The sequence below is a fragment of the Dipodomys spectabilis genome, unplaced genomic scaffold (genome assembly GCF_019054845.1).
Source record: "Dipodomys spectabilis isolate Male_0828 unplaced genomic scaffold, ASM1905484v1 ptg000148l, whole genome shotgun sequence".
Classification (NCBI taxonomy): domain Eukaryota; kingdom Metazoa; phylum Chordata; class Mammalia; order Rodentia; family Heteromyidae; genus Dipodomys; species Dipodomys spectabilis.
This window is the reverse complement of record NW_024870825.1, coordinates 2578552-2605942: the sequence shown is the minus strand read 5'-3', so window position 1 is coordinate 2605942 and position 27391 is coordinate 2578552. Positions and strand designations below refer to the sequence as shown.

At 40.0% G+C, this 27391-nt stretch overlaps 1 protein-coding gene across 2 annotated transcripts in view; it reads right to left on the bottom strand.

Moving 5' to 3' along the window:
• Window positions 1-27391, bottom strand: part of Csde1 (cold shock domain containing E1) — a 42883-nt gene that overhangs the window by 8007 nt on the left and 7485 nt on the right. The window contains exons 2-15 of one of the 2 annotated variants that reach the window (XM_042692325.1): window positions 25746-26131; window positions 16171-16369; window positions 15319-15428; window positions 14825-14917; window positions 14117-14214; window positions 10734-10815; window positions 9720-9848; window positions 9505-9630; window positions 8445-8657; window positions 6480-6620; window positions 6166-6330; window positions 2480-2587; window positions 1663-1838; window positions 416-528 (exon numbers count right to left, since the gene is read on the bottom strand). In XM_042692325.1, coding sequence (XP_042548259.1) covers window positions 416-528; window positions 1663-1838; window positions 2480-2587; window positions 6166-6330; window positions 6480-6620; window positions 8445-8657; window positions 9505-9630; window positions 9720-9848; window positions 10734-10815; window positions 14117-14214; window positions 14825-14917; window positions 15319-15428; window positions 16171-16369 — 1753 coding nt within the window. In that variant the 5' untranslated portion in view covers window positions 25746-26131. The remainder of the gene's footprint in view (window positions 1-415; window positions 529-1662; window positions 1839-2479; window positions 2588-6165; window positions 6331-6479; window positions 6621-8444; window positions 8658-9504; window positions 9631-9719; window positions 9849-10733; window positions 10816-14116; window positions 14215-14824; window positions 14918-15318; window positions 15429-16170; window positions 16370-25745; window positions 26132-27391) is intronic. The other variant, XM_042692326.1, reaches the window with a different exon arrangement.

Below are 27391 nucleotides of genomic sequence, written 5' to 3'. Positions count from 1 at the left end.
TTTTGCCAGTTTTGGGGCTTGACCTCTGTGCCTGTACGCTGTTCCTGAGTGAACCACTCGAACACTACAGCACCACTTCTGGTTTTCTGGTAGTTAACTGGAGCTAAGTCTCAGGGACTTTCCTGCCCAGGCTGGCTTTGAACTGCGATCCTCAGATCTCAGGCCTCTCAAGCAGCTAGGATTACAGGCCTGAGCCACTGGCGCCTGGCCTAGAGTTATTTTTTTAAAGAGATGTTTCATGCAAATAATGTAAACTATTTAGAACCCTGGCCCTCCAATGTCAGTAGTTTTAGGGTAGGGCAAGCATGTAGCTTGTGCCATTTATCTGGGGTTCACATTTGTATGGTCCTCTCACCCGCCCTCATCTTCCACTCAGAGCACAGGCTGAATAAGAAGACAGCATAGCATCCATTACCTGAGTGAGTTTTGTTTACTTTCTCAGCACTGACTTTGTTGCCTTTGCCTTTGGACAAGCTGTATTCAACCATGTCCCCCAGTTCCAGGCTATCGACATCACCAGAGAATTCACTGAGGGGAGAAGAAATGACATTTAAGCCCTTACCAGAACACCATCAGTAACACACAAGTTTTTTTGTTTTGGTTAATTGTGGGGTTTAAACTTGGAGCATGGATGCTGTCCCTTAGCTCTTTTGCTTAAAGCTTAGTGCTTTACTACTTTGAGCCACAGCGCCACTTCCAGTTTTCTGTTAGTTAATTGGAGATAAGAATCTCACGGACTTTCTGGCCCAGGCTGGCTTTGAACCACGATCCTCAGATCTCAGCTTTCTGAGTAGCTGGGATTATAAGTGTGACCCACCAATACCTGGTACAAATGGCTTTTATTTCTTCTGTTTTAAACGCTCATGGAATGTCTACTTACATTGCACATTAAGTACTTCATTTATATTGACTCACCGATTCCTAAACATACCTTGTGATGAGGAAGGGTTCTCATTACCTCTAGCTTCAAAATAATGAACTAGGACACTACAAAGTCAACTCAGTAAAATTTATACATAGTGACAAGATGTGGTCTCAAAACTGAACTGTGTGGTTCTAAGAAGCTACACTTGCAACTAGTATGCTATACTATACCTCTGTGCAGTAGTAAGTATGCCATACTGTACATCTGTGTATAAATAGTATCCACTCTCTGGTACCAACATCCAGAGTAAAACAAAGTTCTCTTATTGAAGCAATGTTTCAAGAAGGCACAGGGCCTTTCTATATCTTCTGGTTACATGTTTTCTACATAGAGGTAGCATGTGCATATGTATATGTATGTTATACAGTTTTACCAACATGAAATCTGAGTTTGAAACATTATAACTAACAAAAAAAATCATTAAAAACAAAACAAAAGCCAATTTTTAAAAACTTGAATGTGGGCTGGGAAGGTGGCTCAGTGGTAGAGCACTTGACTTGCATGCATGAGGCCCTGGGTTCGATTCCTCAGCACCACATAAACAGAAAAAAAAAAAGCCAGAAGTGGTGCTGTGGCTTAAGTGGTAGAGCGCTAGCTTTGAGCTGAAGAGCTCAGGGACAGCGCCCAGGTCCAGAGGTCAGGCCCTCGACTGGAAACCCCCCCCCCCCAAAAAAAAAAAAATGGAATGCAAGAAAGAATGGATAGAAAGCAACAAGTACCTAAAAGACAATCCTTACCTGTAATGGAAAAAGATCTCCTTATCATGATTGGCTGTTTCAATGAATCCAAAATTATCTTTCAGAGTTGCCACATAACCCAAGAGCCTTTTGGAGCTAGAATTACGACCCAGAAGTCGCACACAAGTTGCAATCTGCTGTCCAGGCCTCTGTTTGTCACTAATACTAAATTCAACCTGTGAAAAAACAAAGATGACAATATCATAATCACTGCCATGCCAAGCTCCCTAACTCTGAAGAGTAAAGAGAAAACTCCTCCACATCGTGCTTCCTACTCCATGTAATTATGCTGATAATAAAAGATTTTTCACCAAGACTTAACACAAAGGACTAAGTTTTACCCTCCAGTGTGTTCCTTGTATTGTCATAGTTCCATAAAGGAAAATAAGATGTAGTATGAGAAAAAGAAACAGTATTGTAACAATTTTTGGTATAATTTGCTTTGGTAAAATTACAGTAACCTAATTTCATCTAAGCTAATGGATTTAAGCATATCCAAACAATACTTAAATAAATAAGGAAAACACACCTTTTTGAGGATAATGATGAAAGGGGTGGCACTCATCAAGATGCACTGTACTCATAAACTGACTTGTTAAATAGTAACTCTTATGAACAATGAGACTTAAAGATAGAAATGTAAATTTAAAAACTTTTAGGGAAGAGCTTGCTAGATCCTGTTTTAACAGTATGAGCTGCTTTGCCAAAGGAAAATAATTTAAACCTGTTAAAAACGAAAATTACTTAAGTGCAAAAATTACTTCATCAAACCTGGGTATCATTTATGCATGACCTAAAAGAAGCAAAATTATCTTGCCTTATCTCCTACTTGAGGAGAGGTGGATCCTTCCACATCCTTGGCTTGGAAAGCAATGGTCAGCCTTACCCCACAGTCATCATAAGCAATGATGCCATCCTCAGCCTCCTGAGAAAAAACAATGGGAAGAGCCTCAAGAACAAAAAAAAGCAACATTAAAAAGCAACTATGGAAGGAGAATGCAGTGATGAAAGTGGTGGTATCAATCAAGATGCTCTGTACTTATAAACTGATTTGTTGAATTGGTAACCCCTTTGTACAACTACCTAAAGAAAATGTAATCTAAAAAAGCAACTAAGGAATCTTAAAAGAGATTTCTGAGTCAATGAAATGGCAGAGCAACAGAAACTCTTTATGTAGGGCTCTCTAAACAGAAACAAGATCAATCACACAAATGAAAGGTGGTTGTGCTATACTCCAGACTAGCTCAATGTGATGTCCCTGGGTCCTGCCGATGAGGGACTCTCATTCTTTATTATCTATACAGTAGTACCTACAGTACAGAGTTTTTTTTACTGTCAACACATAATTTACCAACCCATGAGAACTTGTCATAATATCTTCAATTCAAAGCATGACACAAAGGTGATTAAGTTATGACGTACCAATATTTTCTACAGTAACACTTAAAAAGTTCAGCTGCATCATATAGAAAGACAACAGACCAGTGACTGTAGAAATTGTCCCATTTCTATGGGGTGAGGTCCATTATCACTGATCTGATTTCCTTCCTAAGCTTCGGACAGCATTCCCAACTCTTACATATGCAAAGACAATTCCATTCCCCTCTTCAATTTACACTCTCCAGTAACTGCTTTTATAATAATTTATTAATATATACAGCTTACTTGGCATTTTGTACTATCAAACTGGTTATAGCAAAAACATCCATATAATTACTTCTTCCCTCACTTAAGTCTTAGGAAGTTCAATAAAACTTGACCAAAGCAAAGTCTGTACAATTGTTCCTAAGATGCTTATCTATTAGTCTAATCAACTGCCTGCCTGCACTAAGATTTGAACTCAGGGCCTTGAGCTTGCTTGGCTAACTGTAACACAGGGTTGCTATTCTACAATTGAACCACACTGTTAGACTGGTTTTTTGTTGGTTATTGAGATGGGATCTTGTGCAATTTTCTGCCCTGGCTGGCTAGGAATTGAGTACCTGGGTCTCAGTCTACTGGAGTGGCTAGGATTATGATAGGCCTAAGTACAGTGCTTGGCCTCAGTCATTTTATTGTCTACTATTCTAGTAGTTCTTGCTTGTCAATATGCAGTGTCTGTCTGTGTCTACATCATCTACCTTTCATTGTCCATTTCCTAATTCTCATCATCTTTGTTATTCATCCACATCTTGGTAGGCTTCAGACCAGTACTATTCTTTTTAGAAGGCATGCACCTGATACCATTCTCCAACAGAAAATCTTAAAAAAAAAAAAAAAAATATCCGGAGAGCAAGGTCTCAATTCAGGAGTAATAACTCCTAACCTAGACACAACCTGATTTCTCATCTTTTCCCCTACTTGTCTTCATCCAAACCAAAAAATAAACCATCATCTTCTTGTCATAACTAGTTAGCTGCTACTTTTTTTTTTTCTTTTTGGGTCTTGTCCTGGAGCCTGAACTCTGGGCCTGGGTGCTGTTCCTCAGCTCTTCAGCTCAAGGCTAGGGCTCTACCACTTGAGCCACAGCACCACTTCCAGTTTTTTTCTTTTTGCTTATGTGGTGCTGAGGAATCGAACCCAGGGCCTCAAGCATGCAAGGCAAGCGCTCTACCACTGAGCCACCTTCCCAGCCCCTTAGATGCTACTTTCTAAAGAAACCCTAAACTTTAAAAACCATTCTCAGCCCCTCTCCCTTGATTTTTAATCGTAAGATTTAAATTTTGTATCTTTTATTTTCATCTGGACCTGCAAAACTATGTATTTAAAAAAAATTTAGCTGGGCACTGGTGGCTCATGCCTGTAATCTTAGCTACTCAGGAGGCTGAGATCTAAGAATCAGTTTGAAGCCAGCCCAGGCAGAAAAGCCCATGAGACTCTTATGGCAATTAATTACTCAGAAAAAGCTGGAAGTGATTCTGTGGCACTAGTGGTACAGCACTAGCCTTGAGCAAAAAGAGGCTTAGGGACAGTACCTAGGCCCAGAGTTCAAGCCCCAAGATCAGAAGCAAACAAACACAAAATTGATGTATGGCTGGGTGCTGGTGGCTCATGCCTTTAATCCTAGCTTTTCAGGAAGACTTGAGATCTGAGGATAATGATTTGAAATTATCTGGGGCAAGAAAGCCTGAAAGGCTCTTATCTCCAATTAAGTACCAAAAAAAAAAAAAAAAAAAAGGGGGAAGTGAAGCTATGGTTCAAGTGGTAGAGCAACAGCCTTGAGCAAAATTAAAATTAGCTCGCCTAGCCCTGAGTTCAAGTGCTAGGAATGGCTTGTGCATTTTGGTGTTTGTTAGCTACACATAGTGATATTCACTGTGCAATTCTCATGACAGGCTTACAATGTGTTCTAACCTCTCTCTTCCCTCCTCCCGCCCCTCCGTAAAACAACTTGCAAAGCTTGACTGCTGCTTGTTCAGGTGCTCATAGTCCATCCCCCACCCCCTTCATGGCCCCACCCTTTTCTTTCCCCATCTGCCCCAAGTTCCTAGGTCAGAAGCTTTCAATGAGCTTCCTTATACTGTTTTCATATACACTGCAATGTATTTCAAAATTTGATTTATTCGTATGTAAGGCTTTCAATTCACTTTTACTTGAGAGGAGAAGATATCTTATACATCTTTGTTTCCTATATAGTGTATTTTTCAATAATGGAACTCAAATGTGACAAACTTAGTCCACCCAATTGGAGGTTTTAACTGCTTCTTAGAAATAAGTACACCATACTTTGGTCCCCAATCAGGGTAGATTTTTACCTTTCAAAGGATATTTAGCCACATCAGGCAAAACTGCCAGTTGCCAAAATGAAAAAAGTAGAAACCAAGAATACTATTAAATACCCCACTCTCTGTGGCAAAAAATTAACAATTCTTTTTTTTAGGTATGTGTGTGTGTAAATCATTATTATGATTGAAAGGAAAGAAAATGATAGGAGACAAATATTACAATTAAACATGAAACATTCTCTTGTAACCAATCATAACATACTTTGAATTTTTAAATGGTTATAGAAAAGAAAAAAATGTTCACATCATCAGTTCTAGAAAATTGATTTCTTTCCATCAACATATTTTATTTTAGTTCTATCAAAACTAAATGCCAAGTCTAAGGTACTACGGTTTGAGCTAGGCCTTCACAACTTAGTTTTTAAGTTAGAGGGTTTGAGAGGGTAAAGAGGGCTAACTAGAAGGTGAATAAACTATTGCCTGAGAATAAAATTTTTGCACATAGTTAACAGCCTTGCAAAACCTCTGGCCCACCAACTAATCACTATGAAATGGATTTTTGGGAGCTCTGAAATGCTACTTAATCCTAGCCAAAGACTCCTCCGAGAGAAGAATGAGCAATTCTGAAGTATCAATGATGGGAAAGCTAAGCAACTTTGCTCTGATTAATGTTGATAATATTTAATGATGAATTTTAATATTATAGGGAATTATTACCACAATATTCCACTACAATGTGTGTGTCTGTAACCAGGAGAACAAAGGCATCCTAAAAGCAGTCTAAATGCGTAAAATTTACCTTCTCTTTGCCTTTATTTGGGCTAGTGGTTTTTGGATTGGAAAAAGTGGCTTCTTTTTCTACAGTGCCCAGACACCGATGATCTGAATGGGAATGGAATGAAACCGTGCCCTTGGGAAGTTTTTTAATCCTAACAGCATGATTTCTTTGGGCAGAGAGCATATCCTACAAATGAGAAAACAAAGTTAAGCTTGAGCTGACAAAGGAAACATCCTAACTCCCCCCTGCCCGTTCTCCCCAGCATATCATAACCACCCCCACCGGTTCTCCCCAGCACATTATGAAACCCTGCCCTTCTCTCCAGCACCACTTACAGGAACCACAGTAAACTCGACTTCATCTGCAATATGGAGCTGGTTTCCATCTAGAATCTCACTGAAGTGGAAGAACATACGAGCATCACGGTCCACACACTTGATGAAGCCAAAACCATCTCGCATGGCAGCAATCACACCCTGAAACCCAAGGAACATTCTCACTGGTTGTGAAACTTGGTAAATCAACATTCAAGTTTGGAAGGACCTTCAAGTTAAATTCATAAGGATGGCTCTTAACAACCAGAATGCTGAATCTACATTTTATATACTTTTTTTCACTTAAATACAAGCTCACTGCTTCAATGAAGCAATTTCTAAGGTTCATTCAGATTTCAAATACTTACTGATAAACAGTTCACAAATCAATGGCAATTCTTGAGTCTACCTCAAAATTGATTTTGAGTTCAGGCACACTGGAAGGACTTACAATTTAAGTATGAAGCTGGGCACCATGCCTTATACCTGTAATCTTAGCTATTCAGGAGGCTGAGTTCTGAGGATCATGGTTCAAAGCCAGGCTGGGCAGCAAAGTCTGAGACTCCCCCCATACCCTCCCAGTCCTGGGAATTGAACTCAGGGCCTAGGCACTGTCCCTTAGTTTCTTTTGCTCAAGGCTAGTGCTCTACCTCTTGAGCCACAGTGCCACTTCTGGCTTTTTCTGTGTTATGTGGTCCTGATGAATGGAACCCAGGGTTCATGCATGCCAGGCAAGCACTCTAGGTTTGTCTCAGACCATGCTCAGCAGGGAGGCTGAGGCCCAGAAGGATGAAATGTGGTAGCAGCCTCTGATAGCAGAACCAGAGCTGGTCCAGCTCCTTACAGCCCCCACAAAGGGACTTAGGCATGCTGGGCAAGCACTCTACCACTAAGCCACATTCCAGCCCCTGTGAGACTCTTATCTCTAATTAACCACTAAAGAGCCAGAAGTGGAGATGTGGCCCAAGCCCTAAGACAGACAGACAGACAGACAGACAGACAGACAGACAGACAGACACAGAGACACAGACACACACACATACTTATGTGTAAAGAAAATATATAAAACCCCTTTCTCATATTTTCCCGAACTATCAGCTCTGTACCAAGAGTACCTGAAACATGGTAGACACTCAATGTTTATTAAAATAATGAACACAAATTACTACCAATCTGCCTATGAATTACATCTGAAACATGGTAGACACTCAATGGTTATTAAAATAATGAACACAAATTACTACCAATCTGCCTATGAATTACGTATTATTGCAGAGGTGGTTATTCTTTAATTTTGAACATGATATCAACAAAATATTCTGACATTGAATCCCTGTCAACATATACCATATTGTTCACCAGTCTCAGGCAAAAAGCTAAAATAAGAGCATAATCCCCAGCTGGCCATCAGTGGTTCATGCCTTTAATCCTAGGTACTCAGAAGGTTGCGCTGGCTATCAGTGGTTCATGCCTGTAATCCTAGATACTCAGGAGGATCTCAGTTCAAAGCCAGCCTGGGCAGGGCTGGAAAAGTCCCTGAGACTCTTCAATTAACTTGCAAAAAGAAAGAAGTAGAGTTATAGCTCAAGTGGTAGAGCACTAACTTTAAATACAAAAGATCAGGAATACAACTCAGGCCCTGAGTTCAAACCCCATAAATCTAGTGTTCACCACATATCATAAGGAATTGATTGGAGAAATCCAGTTTGTACAATAATGGGCTGAATGCTCTTCACTATTTCAAATACCTTAGCAATGATCCTGTCTAAATCTTTACTCTGAAAGCTTTTTTAACATCTATTTCCAAGATAACTGGCTGAGAGACAAGAAATCCAAATGAACTAAAATATCTATAGTTCTTAGCACCTTAACAATCTAATTTTAAGATGGCAACTGTCTTATAAAAGCTTTCAATTTAGTAGTACACATTTGAACCTAAAAACTGACTGAATAAGTTAGATATAAATCCAATAATATAACACTTACCATTTCTCTGGCTTCATTAGTGAATTGAAATGTATTTGAAAGAACTTCTATGTTGGTTGCTCGTTCTAATTTGTCACGTCGGTCTGTTGAAATATTAAACCTGACGTGGTCACCTTCCAGCAGAGTCACCTTGGATTTTGTATCTTTGTCCCCAAAAGGAAGTTCTTTAGGAATCACAAAGTCAACTTTGATTCGTCCTGGCAATGGGTCATTCTGATAAGAAGGAAAAACAGTTTTAGCAGACTACTATAGTTCCTAAAACAACAGAGCAAATCCATGTTACTTCTAATTCAGTTCCAAGGAGGAAGAAAAGGCGCTGACATTGGTCCAATTTGATAATCACCCCACACAACCACGGTGATCAACAGATTTCACTAAGCAGAAGCACTTTAGTTCTTAAATCCAAATTTCCTCAGAAATGAATCTATTATACATCTTCGTACCTCCCGGACAAAAGGAGAAATGGGGGAAAAGGCTAAGAGAAGGAAGAAACAAGTACCTATCTACAATTTAGTTCTGTAAGGTTGTCACTGATTTAGTCAATGCTTACTCTGGCCTCTTCTTATCACTCAGTTAAAACAGTCATTCATCTATCATTCACTAGTTTCTGCCTTGTTTTTGCAGTTAAGGACCAAGCACACAGCTGTTGGCTCAGTGATAGAGTGCTTGCCTTGCATGCGTGAGGCCCGGAGTTCCTCAGCACCACATAAACAGAAAAAGCCAGAAGTGGCGTTGTAGCTCAAATGGTAGAATGCTAGCCTGGAGCTGAAGAGCTGAGAGACAATGCCCACCCAGGCCCAGAGTTCAGGCACCATGACCCCCCCCCCCCCCAACACACCAAAAACCCAAAACCAAAACAAACAAAAACACAAAAAAACAAGCACAACAAGCTAGGTAAGAGATCTAGAGTTAATACTTATCACTAACCCATTATTTTCTTTTAGCTTAATGATACATTAAGACACTTATCATGAAATCAAATCAATCAAATGGAATAAAGTTCCAATGTATCTCCCCACATTATTCTGATTGTACTGATGCTGGGGAAAAGTTAACTTACCTGGTTTTTACTGGGTACTTTTGGGATAACTTTGGTTACAGTTCCTTCAAAATGTTCAATACTGATGTCTTCAAAAATGACTGTTCCTTGAGGCAATAGTCTGACATCTGTAGCAACTTCTTTACCCTAAGTTGTAAGGGATGGACCAAATCATTTTATGTGTTTCCCATTACTAATTGCAAAGAGCCAAAGATATTGTTAGTGAACTATCTTACATTTCTGTCCTTGATTGTGAATTCCACATCATCTCCAGGCTGTAAGGTTTCTAGGTCACCTTTAAATTCACTATAGTGAAAGAATATCTCTTTTACAACATCACCTCTTTCAATAAAGCCAAATGCCTCCTAAAATGGAATAAACCCAAGAACATTATTACCACTCATTATATTCATTTATGATTACAAGTTAGAAATCAATTAGCTTCATAAAACTATACTGTGGTCTAAACAAGATAAAATGGTAAGCCAAATATTAATATTAATGAAAGACTCATTTAAAAGAACACACAGCTGGGTGCTGGTGGCTCACACCTATAATCCTAGCTACTCAGAAGGTTGAGATCTAAAGATCCTGGTTTACAGCCAGCCTGGGTAGGACAGTATGTGAAACTCTGATCTCCAATTAAGTGGAACCTGGCTTAAAGTAGCACAGGCTGGCCTTAAGCTAAAAAAGCTCAGGGATATCATCCAGGGCTTGAGTTCTAGCCCCGTGATAGATAACACAAACAAAAAACCCATAGAATTAGCAACCAAAGAATTTTTTTTTTTTTTATTGTAAAGATACTATACAGAGGGTTACAGTTACATGAGTGAGGTAATGAGTACACTTCCTCTTGAACATTGTTACCCCCTCCATTGTTTTCCCCCTACCATCCCCTCCCTCCCTCCCTTCCCCGAGGTTCTTTTTTTTTTTTTTTGATTGTGATTAAGTGATTACATAATTTCAAAGTCACAAGTTCATTCTAACTTCCCTGGAGCAAATTGTCTACCACAGTCTGTAATATATAACAGTGTTCACATGTTATATACCATATTTGTGATCAGCAGCATGGGGATATTTAGTAGTAGCAACCAAAGAATTTTAATGAAGTTTTGAGGTTAACATTAAAATGTGTTTTTTAAAAGCAGAAGACAGGAAAAAAAAATCTGAATTTGAAATAAAGACCTAAAGGAATAAACAAACAAATAGCAACAAAATATTCAATAAGAACCAAATTTGTTGGTACATACCTTCATGGCACAAACTACTCCCTGACAACGGGCTTGTTTCTTTTTCAACAGCATAATGTTTCGAGCACTTACAGCACCAGTGCTAGAAAAAAAAAAAAAATTGGGGGAGAACACCAAAGAGAAATGAACAATTCATGACTCAGTTAGGAATCATGAGAGTAAAAACAAGTTTCAGTTTTCAACATCTTAATTTTTTTACATGGCATCATAAGCAAAGGACTTCCTTGGCCTTCATACTGGATCACTTTTTTCTTTTCTTGGCAGTACTGTTGTTTATACGCAAGCCTCACATCTGCTGTGAAGGTATGATGACGCAGTACCGCTGAGCCATGCCTCCAGCCCTAGTTATTTTTAAGACAGGTTGTTGCTTCCTGCCTGGGCTCTGGCCTAGACTGTGACTTTAGGTGTCATGTCACACTTGGTGCACACGACCAAGTCCAGCTTTCCTTTCTCTCCAAGAAGGTAAACTTTCCATTTCTTCCCAGACTGGCCTAGAGCTCCAATTCTCCTGCTCTCAACCACCTAGGTAGACTGAGATGACAGGTTGCTGCTGTGCCCAGTCACGGTGTGCAAAGGATTCTTGAGAACTTTTCTGTCCGGGCTGGCCACAAACATCTACCCTCTCAATCTCAGCCTTCCATGGAACTAGGATTACAGGCATGAGCCACAGGCATCCAAGCAGATTTTTTTTGTTTAAACTTTATTCTTCGGTACAGTGTATCAAACTCTACTTTTCAAACAAAAGAACTGAAATAAATATGCAAATAGTACCACAGATGACAAACAGTAACTTTAGAATGTCATATATTTGCATGGTATATGCTGTCCACTAAGGTTCTGGTATATATGATACATAAAATGAGGGTCTCGGTTATCAATGAATGCTAAATTTAGTATTACCTCAATAATTATTTCTGATTAAACATCATTTAAAAAAAAGCAGAGGGTGGCAATGTGGCTTAGTGCTAGAGTGCTTACCTGGCACTGATGAAACCCTGGGTTCAATTCTTTAGTACCACAAAACAGAAAAAGCCGGAAGTGGTGCTGTGGCTCCACTGATAAGAGTGCTAACCTTGAACAAAAGAGGCTCAGGGACAGTGCCTAGGCCTTGAGTTCAAGCCCCAGGACTGGCAAAAAATAAAATAAATAAAATAATAAAAGCCCTGTACAAGCAAGGACTTTGGAGAAACTGCTATGCCACTACCACAGAAAGGAAATCCAGTGAAGAGACTACATTTCATACTATGCAATCTTTGAATAGCAGCAAAACAAACTCATTTTGTTTTAAAGATAGTATAGACTATAAAGACACAGAAGGGCTATTGGTATGGTTAAAGAGCTGTAGTTGACTGATTTTCCTAAACTCTTCATTTACAAGTGGACTTCACATACTAACAAAACCCAGAGAAACCTAATAGGGCCTTTGCAGCTTCCTGCAACGATTTCAATGTTTGCTATTTAAAAGTTGTGTGAATTCAGCTAACTAACTTTGTAAGATTTACACTTTACAGAAGAGGAAGTTTAGGCAACTATTCATGTGTGCTGGTACTGGGACTTCAACTCAGAACTTGGCTTTTTGCTCAAGGCTGGCACCCTACTTGAGCCACAGCTCCATTTCTAAAACTTAAGGATAACTCTCTTGTGAAGAATTAAATATAAAGTAGTATGTATGTAAAGCAGTATAAATGCTTGACATATAGAAGCAGTCAGCCCCCAAAGTGGCTTCCTGCTCATATGCATGTCCTATCCCTTTGTTTTCTATTTCAGACTATATATTTTAGTCCTCAGGCTGAAATTAACACCCACAGTTCACTTGGATTCTTTTCAGCATTCTAAGAGATATGATTCAAAGCAAATAATAACCCACAGATTCTTGAACTTTTCTTCCCATGTCCCGGTGAAAAGTGCATGCCTAGCAATCTGTAACTTTTTAACTTTTGTCTGTTTTCTGGGGCTGATGTGTAACTCAGGCCTATGTGAGCAGAGCTGCAGCTCCTGGGTGTTTGTTTGGTATTTTTTTTTAATTGTAAGAATACTGTACAGAAGAGTTACAGTGAATTACAAGAGTAAGGTAATGAGTACATTTCCTATCGTTTGTTTATCCCCAACCATCCCTTCCCTCCCCATCTCCCCAACTCCTCCCTGACCCACCCTCCAAAGTTGTAAGGTTGTTTTTTTAACATAAGCTCCTGTTTTTTTGGGGGGGATCCGATCCTGGGGCCTGAACTCTGGGCCTGGGCGCTGTTCCCTCAGCTCTTCTTCAGCTCAAGGCTAGCGCTCTAGCACTTGAGCCACAGCGCCACTTCCGGCTTTTTTCTTTTTTCTTATGTGGTGCTGAGAATCGAACCCAGGGCCTCATGCATGCAAGGCAAGCGCTCTACCACTGAGCCAGCTTCCCAGCCCCGCTCCTGTTTTATTGAGATTATGTTTTCCAGGGTGCCTCCAACTATCAATTCTTCTGCTTTTACAGGCCTGCTAAGACTGGCTCCAACTTCCTAACATTACCTCTCTTCTTGCTTCTCTAGTCTCTCACATTTTAAAATAAATATATTGCTGGATTTTCGCTTCAATTAGCTTGCTTATGTTAATGGTTCTATAACTATTTGTTTTGCTCATCAGTGGCTACCAGTCTCAGTGTTCTGTCTCATCCAACATTCATTCCCATCCAGACATCTTTTTCCACATGGACTACTTCCTCAGCCCATTCCCTTGCCCCATTAGGGTGGGCCAGGCCAGAAACAAAACAAAACAGCTTTGGGGATTCTTCATGTCAGCACCACCTCTCTAGACAACTATATTAAACTCGGTGATTGCACTTTCCCAGTGAGCTTCATATCTCTACCTCATCACCCTTGGCCTATCTGCGTTAGGCCCTCCCCTTTCATAACTCTCAATTAAACTGCTAGATCACCTCTGATCTAGAGCCTCCACTCTCCACAAGGCTAGACCACTGCCCAAGGCCTACACAATCGTACTTTCTTGTTCTTAGTCATTCAGACTGCTGTGAGCATGGCATAGTTCCTACAAAGACAATCAACTCTACCTCTGTCCAACTTTTAGCCATTTCCCTAAATATGCCACAATATTTCCTCCATCCCCACCAATGAATTCTCATTATCCTCCAAAACTATTTATAAAAAGCACTGCAATGTTTCTAAAGTCTTCACTGACCACTCAAACAGCTTGCAAAAGGACCATGTTCTGACACTGAACAATGCTTGGGAGAGAGCACTCAGAGACCCTCAAATCCTCGGCTGATGAATAAAAGTTTAAAACCTCATGAAGTGATTCAGATCTGCATGGTAGGTTTTAATCTCACTTCAAATTTCTTAATGTAAGAACGGCAAAATCACCTAGAGAGGAAGAATCTGAAAGGAACTTACTGTTTATTGTTATCAATTACGAAGTTTATTTTATCTCCTGTCTCCAGCTGAACATTCCCGTCAACATCTTCAGGGGTGTAGGTTAGGTAGAACACCTCCTGTGAAGGAACAGGTGGCCATTACCATTCTATCAGGATGTACGTGCACTGTATGCTGTGATTTACTTAAAGACTTCTACTGGCTGTGTAAAGCCGAATTTCTTAAAATGATATGCTTTATGACAAGCTGTTTTATTCATATGAACACACTTCCCCTCCATGGTGCTGATGACTTCTGTGAGTCCACAGCGGAGCAGCAATCCAGCTTCAAAAAGCGTTTGCCCAGAAACTGCAGTTACATTTTAAAAGGACAATTTTTATATAAAGGCATTCCAAACAAAAAAGCCGGAGTTAGTATTTAAAAGGAACCAGAAATAACTCCCTCCCGTACCCCTAAAAAAACAACTGAAAGGAGCATTTTACCTTAATGTCTAACTAAGGTCATACTTGGGCAAGCTAGCATACTTGGAAGCCCTATGGATGTTTTTCTTAAAAAAAAAAACAAAAAAACAAACTTAAAAAAAATTATGCTGCACTTGAAGCCTCTTAGAAACCAAACTTAAAACTGATTTTATCAACCTGCTTATGTGTTCTACTTTGAATTTTTAACGTACGCTTATAGACCACATGGTGGATCAGGCAAAGGTTTAAGAAAAATACACAAGTTTACCCCATTACGTTCGTAGCATACACTCCCTGTTGGACTCTGACCCGGGGCAGCTGGAGATTTACTCTCTAAGTTGTGAGGAACAGCGCACACAACCTACCAGTCAAAAAAAAAAAAATTTCCATTGCTAATCATTTCAGGAGCAGCACTGTGCAATATAAACTGAATTTAATATCCTCTATCCTACACACAGGGATGCATTCAACATGATCCACGAGAGGATGCCACGCTGCCAAGTTCCAAACCTACAGCACAGCAAACAGCCTGGAAGCACAGACTGAAGGGTCTGTGCAAAAACCCAAACTGTCCTGACCATATTTTTAATTCAGGTCAAGAAATGCCAGTGCTTCTGAAGTAATTTTAAACTAGTAATCTTTATATACACTATAGCTATCTTCCGTGCAAACTGAGGATATAGGGGAAAATCTTCCTTTGCTAATGTGAAAGATATGCAAATGCAGGGCCCTAGGAACACACAAAGCATCAAAGACACTAACTTGTCCATTCATTCGTTCTTCAGGGTGGCTTTCTGGTTTTATCTTCACCAGTTTAATAGCAATGGGTTTCCCAGTCCGCCGGTCAGACGATACTTCAAATTCAACATCATCTAAAATGAAGAACATGTTATATTTGTTGGACTAGTGTTTGTAAATGCTATCTTCCAAGCTCCACTTAAGGTAACCCTGAAATTACCTAAGGGCTTAGCAGAAATGGAAACTCCAGACCTATGCAGAAACAAGCTTTGGGGATCAAGTTCAGAGACTATTTAACAAGCCTGCCTTGTAATTCTGACACATCAGAATTACAAAATGTTTCAGAACAACTGCCTCACACTTAGAAAGCCACTTTTTAAATCTTATTTTTCAGGAACTAACACGTACTACAAATGAGGCAAAATCAAACAAAATCCCATAGCCCTAGGCAAGTTTCTCTTTTAACCTCTCTGTACTTTAGTTTCCTTCTCTGTAAAATGAGAATTAAGTCTCAAACAGGACTGCTGGGAGGATTAACCACAATAACAGTCAATAGTATCTACTACACCAAATACTCATGTCAGCCACTATTTTAGCTCCTTTCCCCAAGGTGTTTTTGAAAAATAGACACCCCATTAACTAGTCCTTTAAAATTTCTAATCATCTATTGTAAAAATAAAAGGTTATCTTTTAGTCAATTAGTTTTTCACAACTCAAAGACACCATCATAATAGAAATTAGGGCTCTGCCATACATACATACTTCAGTAACTGGTACAGCTAAAGAGCCACACTATTTCTTAAAACACTTTTAGAATAGCACTCTCATGACCAAGATGACACACAAGAGAAATTGTAGAGGAAAATGACAGATTACCTCCTACTTTTAGGTCCTGCAGGTTGCCATTATATTGTGAACAGTGGAAGAAAAGTCTAGCTTGACGTTCTGAACACTGAATAAATCCATAAGAGGTTAACAGTTTTTCAATAACCCCCGTTTCGCGCAGTGCTGCTGAAGTACCATTGGGGTACCCATTGTGTCCATTGTTGTGGAGAAGGTTTGGATCAAAGCTCATCTGTTTTAAAAATAAAAAGAACTCAATCTATACAGATCTGTCCATCATCTCCACAGAATACTAAGTCTGGTTAACAAATCACTAAATCTTCACTATAAAGAAGCAAAAAAGAAAAATATAAAAGGAAGATTGTGGGGCTTTTATTACTGAAATGTTAATTTAGTTAAACATTTCAGAGGACTCAAACTATTTTAGAGACTGTCCTCATTTATGGTAGAATTTTCACTTACCAGAAAAAAATAGAATTTCTGGAGAATGTTAAGGTGAAGCAATCATATTAGTAAAAGTTTCCTTTATGTTAATTTTAAATTACAAAAACAACAATCACAGAACAAAAGTTATTCAAAACATGGTCCCAAAAATCGACACTCTTCCTTGTCAGACTTAACACTTAGACACCTTAACACCACTTGGTAAGTCGTGCATCCTGAAGGTATGAAGTTAGTAGAGATTAACGCAATAAAACAAACTTCTCCACAATACTTAATTCAAACTAGGAAATTGTAATGAATTCTTAGGCCCTTAAAAACACAATCTGAAATTGTGAGTTAGAAAACTTGCAGACAAAATCCTCCAAGACAACAAAAGCCTGTCTAATCACATTCAATCATTTTACAAATACATTTTAAAATCTTTTGCCTGCTAGAAACTTTTCACTTTCCAGACACTGAGGAAATATCTGAAGTTATTTATTTGTATGGTCACTTTGTAAGATCTGGTAAAGCAGTGAAAAAAGAGCTATTTAAATGTGATACACTGGGACCCATTTAAGTTCAATACTATCACCTTGGATATTGCATCTTAAGTAAAATCATAAAAAAGGATAATTTTCTAAGTTTAAATGAAGCATAAAATAGAACAAAATCCTTAGCAAGGGTTTGGTGAATAATTGACTACAATAGCAGCACCTCCAAACCTTTATAATTGTTTAGGTCCTTGCATTGAAATTTGAATTGTGTTTCATTTAATGGAAATATTGGGCAACTGATGCTAACAAAAAGACTATTTTCACAGGGAAAAGCTATAGCCAAACTCTAGAAAGATGAGCCAAATAATGAGTACTTTAAAGGACTATGGACAGTAGGTTTGCCAAGTCTAGTCTACCACATTCCTAGTGGTTAATTCTTTCATTTTAGCCACTGTTGTTCAACATGTATTCCATTGTCACAGAAGCCCATAAGAAGTAATATGACACCATCTCCATTTTACTAATGAGGAAACAGCACAGAGAGGCTAAATAACTTGCCAAAATCAAATGGTAAAGGATACAAACCAAGAAGGTCTAACCTCCCCAGCATGGGCTGTAACCCAGGGCTTCTCAAATTTAGTCATGTGGTAATCTGGCTAGAACACAAAATGAGGTTTAGTGGGAGCAGGGCTTTGAGATCCTCCACTTTTGTCTCTAGTAAGTACAAAGGCGATACCGGTGCATCCCACTCTTGGACACATTTGGAGCAGCAAGATCCTAAATGCTAAAAGTCTAGGTGAAACAAAAATGCTGAGGGCAGTTATAAAGTTAGTCTAAAGGACATTTTGACCAGCCTGAGTAGCCCTAAGTCATGCTCTCAACACAAGCAAGACACACTGGGATCAACTGCTTTCCTGACTTACAGATCTCTGATACGAGGGGGTCTTCTTTTGTTTTTTAGTCCCAGATGAGGTAGAAGATGAAGATAAAGGTAAAGAAAGCGAAGGAGGGGCTGTAGAAGGGGGCTGAGAAGCTGATGACACAGTAAACATGCTCGCCATCTCAAATAGCTGTGTAACATAGCATAAGGTTTATAACTATTAACAACAGTTTAACACACATTTGGTATTCAACCATTATACTTTTTTAGATAAGGCCAATTTAGCAAAATATATCCAATCAGATCTATATTATGTAAGAAATACAAAATATTAACATTAAAAGTGAAAATGGAAAGGTTCTTTCAAATATACCAAACCATCTCTACTCATGTTATCTACAATTTTTAAGAGGCCTCAAGGACTCTGGTAGTTGATACCGTGAGACTCAACAACTTTAGAAATTTAACTTCATCACTGGTCTCCCAATAAGGTACATGGAGGTAATCCAAAGGGGTGTGAGAAGTAATAAACACATGGAGGTAAAACCAGTCTTGACACTTACTATGGCTTCGCAGTAGAGGTCTGATTCCCCCTGAACAGGCAGGCATCTCAAATGCTCACATCTCCTGTAACCTAGGTGTCTTTTTTTTGTCCTGGGGCTTCAACTCAGGGCCTGGGCACTGTCCCTGAGCTTCTTTTGCTCAAAGCTAGCACTCTACCACAGTGCCACTTCTGGCTTTTTCTGTGAGGAATGGAACCCAGGGCTTCATGCATGCTAGGCAAGCACTCTAACACTAAGCCACATTCCCAGTCCTACCTGTGTTCTAAAGAAACTGTAACATGCTGACAGCACAGATTTTGTTGCTCTCAAGATGTTACAGTTCAAATATGCCCAATTAAGTGGCCATATAAATTAGGACTCTAACTTAACTTTCTTCTCAAATAAGACAATGTAACCGATAATTACTAGTCAATCCCATTAAAACATGATAATCTGCCAGGAGCCATTGGTTCACACCAATATTCCTAACTCCTCAGAAGACTGAGATCTGAGGACTGAGGTTGAAAGCCAGCCATGGGCAGACAAATCTGAGACTCTTTATCTCCAATTTACCAGCAAAAAGATAAAATGCTATTGGCATTAAAGGAAGGAACCAGCAAGTAAACATTATTATTTATGAAGTTCTTAGCAGACTTCCCAGACTTAAAATAAACTGAAAAAAAAAAAAAAAAAAAAGGTATATGTACATGTGTGTATGTGTGTACTACAGTATAGACTTGGAGGTCACAGAATTGTTCAATACGCTCTGCCACTTAAGCCACTCTCTATCCTTGTTCAAGGGTTATTTTAAAGATCTTTGATTATATAAACATTACTACTGGTGGCTCAAGCCTGTAATCCCACTCAGGAAGCTGAGATCTGAGGATCATAGTTTTTTCTGTTTTTTTTTTTTTTGGGTCGGGTTGTAGGGCCTGAGCTCTGGGCCTGGGCCTGTCCCTCAGCTCTTCAGCTCAAGGATAGCGCACTACCACTTGAGCCATAGCACCACTTCAGGCTTTTTTCCCCCTGCTTATGTGGTGCTGAGGAATCGAACCCAGGGCATCATGCAAGCAAGGCAAGTGCTCTACCACTGAGCCACCTTCCCAGCCCTGTTTTTTAATTTTTTTAATGTCAGCCCCTGCAGGGAAGTCCCTGAGACTCTTATTCCCAGTGAAGTATGGGAAAACAGGAAGTGGCCCTGTGGCTTAAAGTAATAGAGTGCTACCCTTGAGTGAAAAGCTCAGGGAGAGCGCCCAGGTTTGGAGTTCATGCCCCACAGCCAATAAAACAAACAAAACAGAAGATTTATGCTTACCCAAAGGAAAATAAATGTTGATATATCAGTGAAGTGTGAATTTAAGTGAATCTGGAGAATTACCCAGAATATAAACTTAAGAGCTAGTACTTTTTGCTTAAGGCTAGTCCCTAGACATTCATTTATTGAATTATCAAAGGACAAATAAATGATTTTTGAAGATTTTTCATTAAACATTAAGATATAAATGCTTCTGGGGTTGGGAAGGTGGCTCAGTGGTAGAGCGCTTGCCTTGCATGCCTGAGGCCCTGGGTTCGATTCCTCAGTACCACATAAGAAAAAGAAAAAAGCTGGAAGTGGCACTGTGGCTCAAGTGGTAGAGCGCTAGCCTTGAGCTGAAGAGCTGAGGGACAGCGCCCAGGCCCAGGGTTCAGGCCCCACGACTGGACCAAAAAAAAAAAAGATAAGTTTCTAAGAGAAAAATAATTCCAATTTTGGCAATAACAAAAAACGAAATAAAGAAAATTAGTACTATTACACCAAAATCATAATTAGGAACAATCTGCCATGTATTTTATGCTAATACACTGGCATGGCATTTCTGAGATGCAGCATGTGACAAAGGACTAAGGCTGCTGCTCAGTGCTAATACCCTGCCTAGCATCCATAAGACCCCAAGCATCTTGGGGGTCTCCAGTCATGGTAAGTTATACAATGGCAAACAGTCATTAGAAAATACAGGTGCAGAGCTGGGTGCTGGTGGCTCACGCCTATAATTCTAGCTACTCAGGAGGCTGAGATTGGCAAAAAAGCGCAAAGTACAAGTGCAAATGTTTATGCTATAATAGGAAATAAAAACTATCCACACTGTATGATTTCAATTCAATGGAAAAGAATCCAGATGCGCCTCCATGACTCACTTCACTAAGCTAGAACCCCAGTGCTCTAGTAATGAACCAATCAGGACTATTTCAGCTTCTACTCACAAAAAGCAAATTCTTGAAACTTACCAAGTTTTAGTCTGTCTACCTCTTTCTACCTATGTACTCTCCCCCCACCCGAATCCTGGGGCTTGAACTCTGGGCCCTAGCCCTGTCTCTTAGCTTTTTTTGGTCAAGCAAGTGCTTTACCCACTTGAGTGGCAGCACCATTTCTGGGTTTCTTGAGTAGTTTATTGGAGATAAGAGTCTCATTGAGTTTCCTTCCCAGGAACTGGCTTCCAATCAGACCCTCAGATCTCAGCCTCTAGGCAGGATTACAGTTGAGAGCCACTGGCCCCCAGCTCTACTTCTTTATTTATAAAACTAGAAGCCATAAAAAGCAGAACTAGAAAGACTCTGAGGTCAATTTTAAGTTGACACTTGTCAAGGAATCAGCTTAAATTCTCTATAAAGAAGAGAAGCCTGGCTTTTAGTCCCAGTTCTCAAATACAATTACATTTCATTCAGAAACATTCCTCAAACGTAAAGCCAGAGCCTAAGCAGTCTCCAGGTTCCCTTGAAAAAACTCAGGTGTGTACTTTGTAACTTCCTGTAAAGCCCTCTGAGGAACAACCTATTCTAAACTAGACGACTTTCTTCTAAGGACAAGAAATTAGCTTACAAAGGGCAGCTTTAGAAAACTGCTCTGTATTCCTCAAACATCTTTCCTGAACTTCCAAGGTTCCTTTCAGCTTCCTGAATGCAATCATTTTTCACACTAACTGCTGAGGACTAAGTGGACTAAAGTTTTTTTTTTTTTTTTAACATACCATACTGCAGAAATCAGATTTTCTCTTCAAACTTTTTATTCTTTTGTTCCTAAGTAAAACACTATAACCTACTGTTTGAAACCCCTTTTGTTGGTTAACCTGGAGCTCCGATTAACATATTCATTTTAAATTAAGTTTTTGGTATTTCAATTATTCTCTGTCCTACATTAATAACCATCTCAGGAGTTGTTTATTATTATTATTATTATTATTGTGATTGTTGTTGTCAGTCATGAGGCCTGAACTCTGTGCCTGGGTGCTGTCACTCAGCTCTTCAGCTCAAGGCTAGTGCTCTACCACTTGAGCCACAGCGCCACTTCTGGCTTTTCTGCTTATGTGGTGCTGAGGAATCGAACCCAGGGCCTCATGCATGCAAAGCAACCACTCTACCACTGAATCACCTTCCCAGCCCTTGTTTTATTATTGAATGAGTTGATTCAAATAAAAAAAAAAAAAAAAACAAAATAAGTACTAATAAGCACTCACATAGTAATTAGGACTTTGCAAAAAAAGAAACAGGGCAAGTACAGAATTTGGTGACCTGAAGACCTTTCTAAAATCAATTAGTCATCTTTTAATAAATTATCCAAACTATATCTCAATGTACTATTATGAAACATTCTTATCAAATATCCTTACTGAACTATTGTTTTTGACTAAATGTTTTGTGTATTTTTAAAAGCTAGAGATGGAGAGAACACTGGCTTTAAAACTCTGGATATTTACAGTCTCTGGCGGCGCATATACCACTGTACACCACCCAGGAAACGTTCAAGTTACACTACACCTGATGACGCTAAGCTTCGTCTTCTGTAGGTCTCTGCTATGCCTTCAAGTATGAACACTCTTACCTGAAGAAGAGAAATTCAAGAACCACAGTAGAGATTTCCTAGCTTTGCTTGGAAATCTTTCAATTGTTTTCATCAAATCACTCACTAATGTCTATTTTGACAGGCTTAACATTTTTAATCAACCTTTTTTCCTACCCTCCCTCCTTTCCATTTTAGGGCCACTTCCATCTTTAAATCCTAATAGGTACTACTTTTCCCTATTTAAAAACATCCTCTTTTTTTTTTTTTAAAGCCAGGCATGGGTAGCTTATATCTGTAATCCTAGCTCCTCAAGGTTGAGACCTGAGGATCACAGTTTGAAGCCAGTACATGGAGGAAATCCAAGAGACTCTATTTCCAATGAACACACACACACACACACACACACACACACACACACACACACACACACACACACACACACACACACACACACACACACACACACACGCGCGCGCTAGCTCCTCAAGGTTGAGACCTGAGGATCACAGTTTGAAGCCAGTACATGGAGGAAATCCAAGAGACTCTATTTCCAATGAAACACACACACACACACACACACACACACACACACACACACACACACACACACACACACACCGCGCGCTAGCTCCTCAAGGTTGAGACCTGAGGATCACAGTTTGAAGCCAGTACATGGAGGAAATCCAAGAGACTCTATTTCCAATGAAACACACACACACACACACACACACACACACACACACACACACACGCGCACGCGCGCGCGCTGGAAATGGAGCTGTGGCTCAAGTGGTAAAAGCCACCAGCCAAAAGCTCAGGTATAGCATCCATGCCCTGAGTTCAAGCCTCAGAAGTAGTATAAAAACAAAACAATATCGTCTTTAAAACCTGGGGTTAGGAGGTAGCTGATTGCTCAGGCCTGTAATCCTAATATTCAGGAGGCTGAGATCTGAGGATGAGGATTACAGTTTGAAGCTAGCCAGGGCAGGAAAGTGACTTCTATATTTGACTTAAAAAAGAAAATGTCACTGGGTGCTGGTGGCTCATACCTGTAACCCTAACTACTCAGAAGGCCGAGTGAGAACTGAGGATCCCAGTTCAAAGCCAGCCAGAGTAGGAAAAGTCCATGACTTTTACCTCCAACTAACTACCAATAACCTGGAAGTGGAGCTGTGGCTCAAGTGGTAGAATAGTAGCCTTGACAGAAAAAGTCCTCAGGTTCAGGGTTCAAATCCCAGACACACTGACACAGAGACATACACCCCCCCACCCCACAAAAAAAAGTCTAGAAACTAATGATTAAAAGAAATTGTTCTGGGCTGGGAAAGTGGCTCAGTGGTAGAGCGCTTGCCTTGCATGCCTGAGGCCCTGGGTTCAATTCCTCAGCACCACATAAGCAAAAAGAAAAAAGCTGGAAGTGGCACTGTGGCTCAAGTGGTAGAGCGCTAGCCCTGAGCTGAAGAGCTGAGGGACAGCGCCCAGACCGAGTTCAGGCCCCATGACCAGACTCCCTCCCCCCCAAAAAAAGAAATTGTTCTTCATAATCCTAGCCCCATAATAAGCATTGTGTTTTAAGATTCTACCTAGTATAGTATCATCTTCTTATGAATTACATTTAAGTTTAAAGACGGATTTCTTTTCTTTTTTGGGTCCAGTCGTGGGGCCTGAACTCTGGGCCTGGGCGCTGTCCCTCAGCTCTTCATCTCAAGGCTAGCGCTCTACCACTTGAGCCACAGTGCCCCTTCCGCTTTTTTCTTTTCGCTTATGTGGCGCTTAGGAATCGAACCCAGGGCCTCATGCATGCAAAGTAAGGCTCTCTACCACTGAGCCACCTTCCCAGCCCCTGAATACGGATTTCTTGTTTCAACATTTCAGACCCAATCTATTTCTGTAAAGAGCAAAGGGTTTTATAGTTTGAATAACCAAGTCATTCTAACTTTATCTCCACATTCAATTGGTAACCAAGAGTCCTCTTACTGCAAGAATGAGAACAAAAACTCCTACTTGCTTCTCCATCTATACACTATCAATTATTTTCTTTAATCTATTTTTCTTTTAACCCATCTTCAATCTATCCTTCAAATATATTAAAGTGACCTCATTTTTAAAAAAACACTCAAGCCGGGCGCTGGTGGCTCACGCCTGTAATCCTAGCTACTCAGGAGGCTGAGATCTGAGGATCGCGGTTCAAAGCCAGCCCGGGCAGGAGAGATAGTGAGACTCCTATCTCTAATAAACCACCAGAAAACCAGAAGTGGCGCTGTAGCTCAAGTGGTAGAGCGCTCGCCTTGAGCTGAAGAGCTGAGGGTCAGCACCCAGGCCCAGAGTTCAAGCCCCGCGACCGACCAAAAAAAAAAAAAAAAAACACTCATTAATCCCTATTAACAACCTGGCTGTCCTACAGAATTTAGCCAAATATATTGATTGGGCTCTTCAAAAACTGGCACCAGTAGGCTCCCCAATCAATTATTCTTTCCATACCACAAAGCTGTCCTCTCTACTGTTCATAATTGGACTATTCAAGACATACCACATCTTTACAATAAAAAATAAAATAAAAAAATAAAGACAACCCACTTAAAGGAAAAAAAAAACATACCACATGCTCCCTACGCCTGGAATCTGCTAATTCTGTACCTCTACCACAAGATTCTTCTCTTAACAAAGTACTATGCATCTCCAGATGTCTTTCCCTCCAAGGCAACTGCTCTTCAGTCATATTATCATTTTGAGTTCTTTTCTTTCAGCATATATTAACCTGTGTCATTTTGTAACAAATTGCTCTAAATCCTAAGTCCATTAACACCATACCCATTCATACCTGTATTCTAGTGCTGGAAATGTTAGAAATATATCTATGCAGCTGGGCGTTGGTGGTTCACACTTGTAATCCTAGCTACCCAGGAGGCTAAGATCTGAGGATTGTGATTCAAAGCCAGCCTGGTCAGACTCTTATCTCCAATTAACCACTCAAAAACCAGAAGTGGCACTGTGGCTCAAGTGGTAGAGTGCTAGCCTTGAGCTGAAGATCTTGCTCAGGGACAGCACCCAGGCCCAGAGTTCAAGCCCAAAGACTGACCAAAAAAAGAAAAATATCTATGCAAACATTCATTCACAAAATATGCAATGAAGAATGCCAGCTAGTGGCAGCAAGGAAGGACTGAATGGCTCCTTCCTCAGGAAGAAGCTAGGCAGGGGTGAAGATAACTGCTGCTGTACCAAACATCATGTAGCTTTTAAATACGCTTGATACAAAGACCAGAATGGGCATGACTATTAGAAACTTTTAAAAATCACATCAACCAGCATGTACTGGTATTTTTGTGACAAATCCCTGTGTGGTCACAAATATTGTGTCTAACAAAAAACGAGTAGTTTTAGAACAGAAATGAACATTTTTATATATGACCAAATTCAGAACTCTGTAACTCTTAAAACTACAAGCCTACCTCGCAGTGATAATCAAATATTGCACTTTCAGTATCTGCTGATTCTTCCTTTTTCAGCACAAGTTTCAAAGGATGAAAGTTGCTAGTATTAAAAAAGAGCGAGAGAAAATGATCTACCAAGCTAATAACGAATACAACTGCTGCTGCACCGGGCAATCTCACAGCACAGCACTGAAGAAAACAAAGACTACTAGCAGCGTTGGGAAGTGCTCTTTCAAAGCTGTTGAGTAGGCACAAACTTCTTGTTTCAGATCAAGTGTTGTGTCTTCAACTTAGGTGTACTCTTCTTCTTTGGTCTTGTTGGTGGTTACGAGGTTTGTTCCTTGCCTGATCTGAACTTGAAGCAGCAGTTTCAGGTGGTAAAGTCTGTTCTGTTACACTTCATACTAAAGACAAAAAATAAGGACATTAAGGATGGTATACACAAGAGAATTGGTAACAGAGATAGGGAAGCAGGACAAACTCATTTAATTATCAAGAATGACTGGTACAGGGGCTGGGAAGGTGGCTCAGTGGTAGAGTGCTTGCCTTACATGCCTGAGGCCCTGGGTTCAATTCCTTAGCCCCACATAAGCAGAAAAAGCCAGAAGTGGTGCTGTGGCTCAAGTGGTAGGACACTAGCCTTGAGCTGAAGAGCTGAGGGACAGTACCCAGGCCTAGAGTTCAGGCCCACACCCACAAAAAAAAAAAAAAAAAAAAAGAATGGTGATATGCAGATCTCTGGCACCTGGCTGACAACTACCATTTTTTGGTAGTTGTCACATACTCAAGACCTCAAACTAGGTCCTTATTGACTTCTCACCCAGATCTCGCCCAAAGTTACAATCATAACATTTAACTTAGTTAAGGGTTTTGTAGACAGAATTTCTTCTTGTTGGTGTCCCCAACTGTGCTGAGTTACAACTGGAAGAAAACTGGCACCCAGGACAAAATGCCCCAAATTAATTTGTTGAGCTGAAATCTAAGTATCTACAACTAACATAGTATACTAGAAACTACTTATTACTTACTACTGCATAAGCACTAAAGCCACATGGTGATATCAGACAAGTAAAAAACAGAATTTAAACAGAATGGAGCTGGGCACCAGTGGCTCACGCCTGTAATCCTAGCCATGTAGGAGGCTGAGAAAGAGGCTGGCTGAGATCTGAGTACCACCGTTTGAGGCCAGCTAGAGCAAAAAAGTCCAGATACTCTTATCTTCAATAAACTTAGAAAAAGCTGTAAGCACTGGGCACTGGTGGCTCATGCCTAAAATCCTAGCTACTCAGATGGCTGAGATCTGAGTATCATGATTCAAAGCCAGCTGGGGCAGGAAAGTCCATGAGACTTATCTCTAATTAACCAAGAGAAAACTGGAAGTTGTGCTGTGGCTCAAGTGGTAGAGTGCTAGCCTTGAACACAAAGAGGCTTAGGTCCTAATGCCCAAGACCTGAGTTCAAAACCCAGGACTGGCAAAAGAAAAAAAAATTACACAGAATGCAACTGGAAAACCTGGTAGCATTTCTAAGAGAACCCAAACAGTATTTATTCTAGGCATGAAATATCCCACCTGCTCCTTGAGAATAGGATCCACACAGCCTGGCATCAAGTAAAGTTCTGTCTGAACGATGATAATAAGTGTGGCTTGTTTCAGAGGAACTCAG